This window comes from Chiloscyllium punctatum, chromosome 34 (assembly GCF_047496795.1).
Source record: "Chiloscyllium punctatum isolate Juve2018m chromosome 34, sChiPun1.3, whole genome shotgun sequence".
Classification (NCBI taxonomy): domain Eukaryota; kingdom Metazoa; phylum Chordata; class Chondrichthyes; order Orectolobiformes; family Hemiscylliidae; genus Chiloscyllium; species Chiloscyllium punctatum.
Window position 1 is genome coordinate 52,001,518 of NC_092772.1, and position 2,600 is coordinate 52,004,117.

Below are 2,600 nucleotides of genomic sequence, written 5' to 3' on the forward strand. Positions count from 1 at the left end.
TAGCGTCCTGGTAATACAATGAAAAATTCCAATTTATTACTCAAAATGTATCCGTAGCAGAATACAAAAAGTCAACAAGGCAACATAATTAATATCTCAAATTTAAGCCTAATCATCATAGATCATATTCACCCAATCACACACCATTCACAGACATCAATTGTACAAGCTATTGCTCCTAACTCATACAGAGTGGGTCAGACTCATCCGAAATACCAACAGCACCACACATAGAGGGATGTAAGGCTATGTGGTGCCATGTCTTTGATATTTGAATCAGATTTTGTATTAGCTATTTCAGAGTTTAGCAGCAGTCTGATGGGGTTGTGTGTGTGTATAAGGGAGGGTTGAATATTTTTATATTCACCAGCGCTCAGAAACTCTAATAGGGAACTTTCATGAGCAACAGAGTTTGGAAATGCTTCCAGAATTGGACAATGTTGCATTCAGCAATGAGAGAAATGTTCCAATCTTAAACTCAATATATGAGAGCTACATTCACAGAAGATTAAATACTTTGAGACCAGGAAATGTCCTCAAAGCGATGTACCACTGGGAAGCTGCAGATCCACTTGTGTTTTTTGCTGAAATGCAGGGAGTGATTCACGGATGAGAGTGAAGGGATATTTCAGAGCCCTCTTCAGCTCCTCTCTGAATTTACTCTGCGTCAGAGCATAAAGGGCAGTGTTTGTACAGGAGCTCAGGTAGAAGAGCACAGTCCCAGATATGTCAGCGATCATAACAGGATGGTCATAACTCGGGTAAAAATGGTTGTTGGTAATCTCCATCAGTAAGAAAACACTGATCTTGGGCATCCACAACAATATAAAACTGCCCGAGACAACAAACAGCAGGATGATGGATTTCCGCCTGTTGACCATCTCTGCATCTCCTCTCTGGTCCCTGTTACTGGGAGATCGAAGACCCCTGCGTGCCCGATTTGCGAAGACAATGTGCCTGATGGTCAGAGCATTGAATAGCAGGATCAGGAGGTAGGGGATCAATGGGTTCAGCAGTTGGTGGATCCAGAAAAATGCCAACCATCCTGACAAGGTGAAGAACTCTGGTCTGGTATTGCATCCCCAGGGCACACCATCCAATGTGTCATGTGGTTGGTACTTAAAGTAAAAAGGGATATTCCTCAAAATGTTCACCAGGCAAACAGTGCTTACCACGGCTGCTGCTGTTCTGGCAGAGCAATATCTGGCTTTTAGATTGTGGCAACAAATGACCACAAAGCGGTCAAAGGTGAAAGTGATGGTCAACCAGACTGAGCAGTCGATAGCAGCATAGGCCAACGCAGCATTAACACTGCACACGGCTGGCTGTAACAGGAATGAGAGGGGGAAATATGTGGAAGCAAGTGCGTTGAGTATAATGCCAAACAAAATGACCAGTAGATCGGCTGTTGCCATGGAGATTAGGTAGAGGGAAGCACCTTTGGTGATGCCGCACTTTCCCCGGATGAGAATCATAATTGTCACCAAATCAGCTGCAAGATAAATTAAGAAGATTGTAGATCATGATCAATGATTGACAGAGTGAATATTCATGTCCGTGACAATTTTGGTGGCATAGTAGTAACCTCACCAGAGTAGCAACACAACATACATGGCTAATGATGTTTTTTTAAATGTATGATTCAAATACCATCATAACAAATAGTGAATTCTGAAATTGCTAATCTCTGGAAGGAAGATTCTAATGGCTGGCATGGAACGACTGCTGACTGTCATAAAAACCCTTGAGGTTCACCAGCATGTGGCTTTCCAAGGGCAATGTGCCAATCTCTGCCCTCTCTCAGTGGCCTGTCCCTTATTCCTTTCAATATAACAGTGTTATTCAGTGTAAAATACACCATTAACTCTATTGTTAATACAAAAACACAACCTGACAAATGAAAATTGCTCTCCTGTCAGTAGGTTTGTAGCCCAGTAAAATTTTTTACATTGAATGTTCCTCAATTTTGCTCAGTTCTTCTTAACCAGACCTTACAGTAATATGGAAAGCTTATACTTCAAGAAGAAAAAATATTATTTATAATGTAAGTTTCACAGATCTCTTGGGAATTATACTTAATATCTACTAACTAGTACCAACCTTTGGTAGACTGTACTGTCACTGACATCTTTGCAGGGTCAATAATATCCTCATGATAATACAGTGAAAAATATGAAATCATTATTCATATTGTCACTTTCATGGAACATATTTATTCAACAAGGCAATATAATTCCTAGCTACAATTTAAGCTCCACCATCCCTGATCATACACACCCATTGATGCACACAAACACAGATGGGACAAATGTTCTCAGGACTCAGGTTCAAATCCAGCCCTGAATTTTCAATTTAAAGAGTCTGCATTTAAGAATTTAATGATAACTATGAAATAATTGTCAAGAGTAAAAATAAATCTTGGTTACGCATGTATTTTTTTGAAAGAAAACAAACATCCTTACCTTGTCTGGCCCACATGTGACTCCAGACCTGCAGCTATGTAACTGACTATGAACTGGTAACTGCACAATAAATACTGGCCCAGTCAGTGCTGCTAGCATCGAATTCATGAATTGGAAACTAGCTCATCATTTAGGCCA

General features: G+C 40.3%; 1 protein-coding gene across 1 annotated transcript; it reads right to left on the reverse strand.

The window, feature by feature from the left end:
- Positions 1 to 536: 536 nt before the first annotated feature.
- LOC140458954 (probable G-protein coupled receptor 139) lies at positions 537 to 1,475 on the reverse strand. The gene has a single exon (XM_072553690.1). The coding sequence runs from the start codon at positions 1,473 to 1,475 to the stop codon at positions 537 to 539; it is 939 nt and encodes a 312-aa protein (XP_072409791.1).
- Positions 1,476 to 2,600: the final 1,125 nt, after the last annotated feature.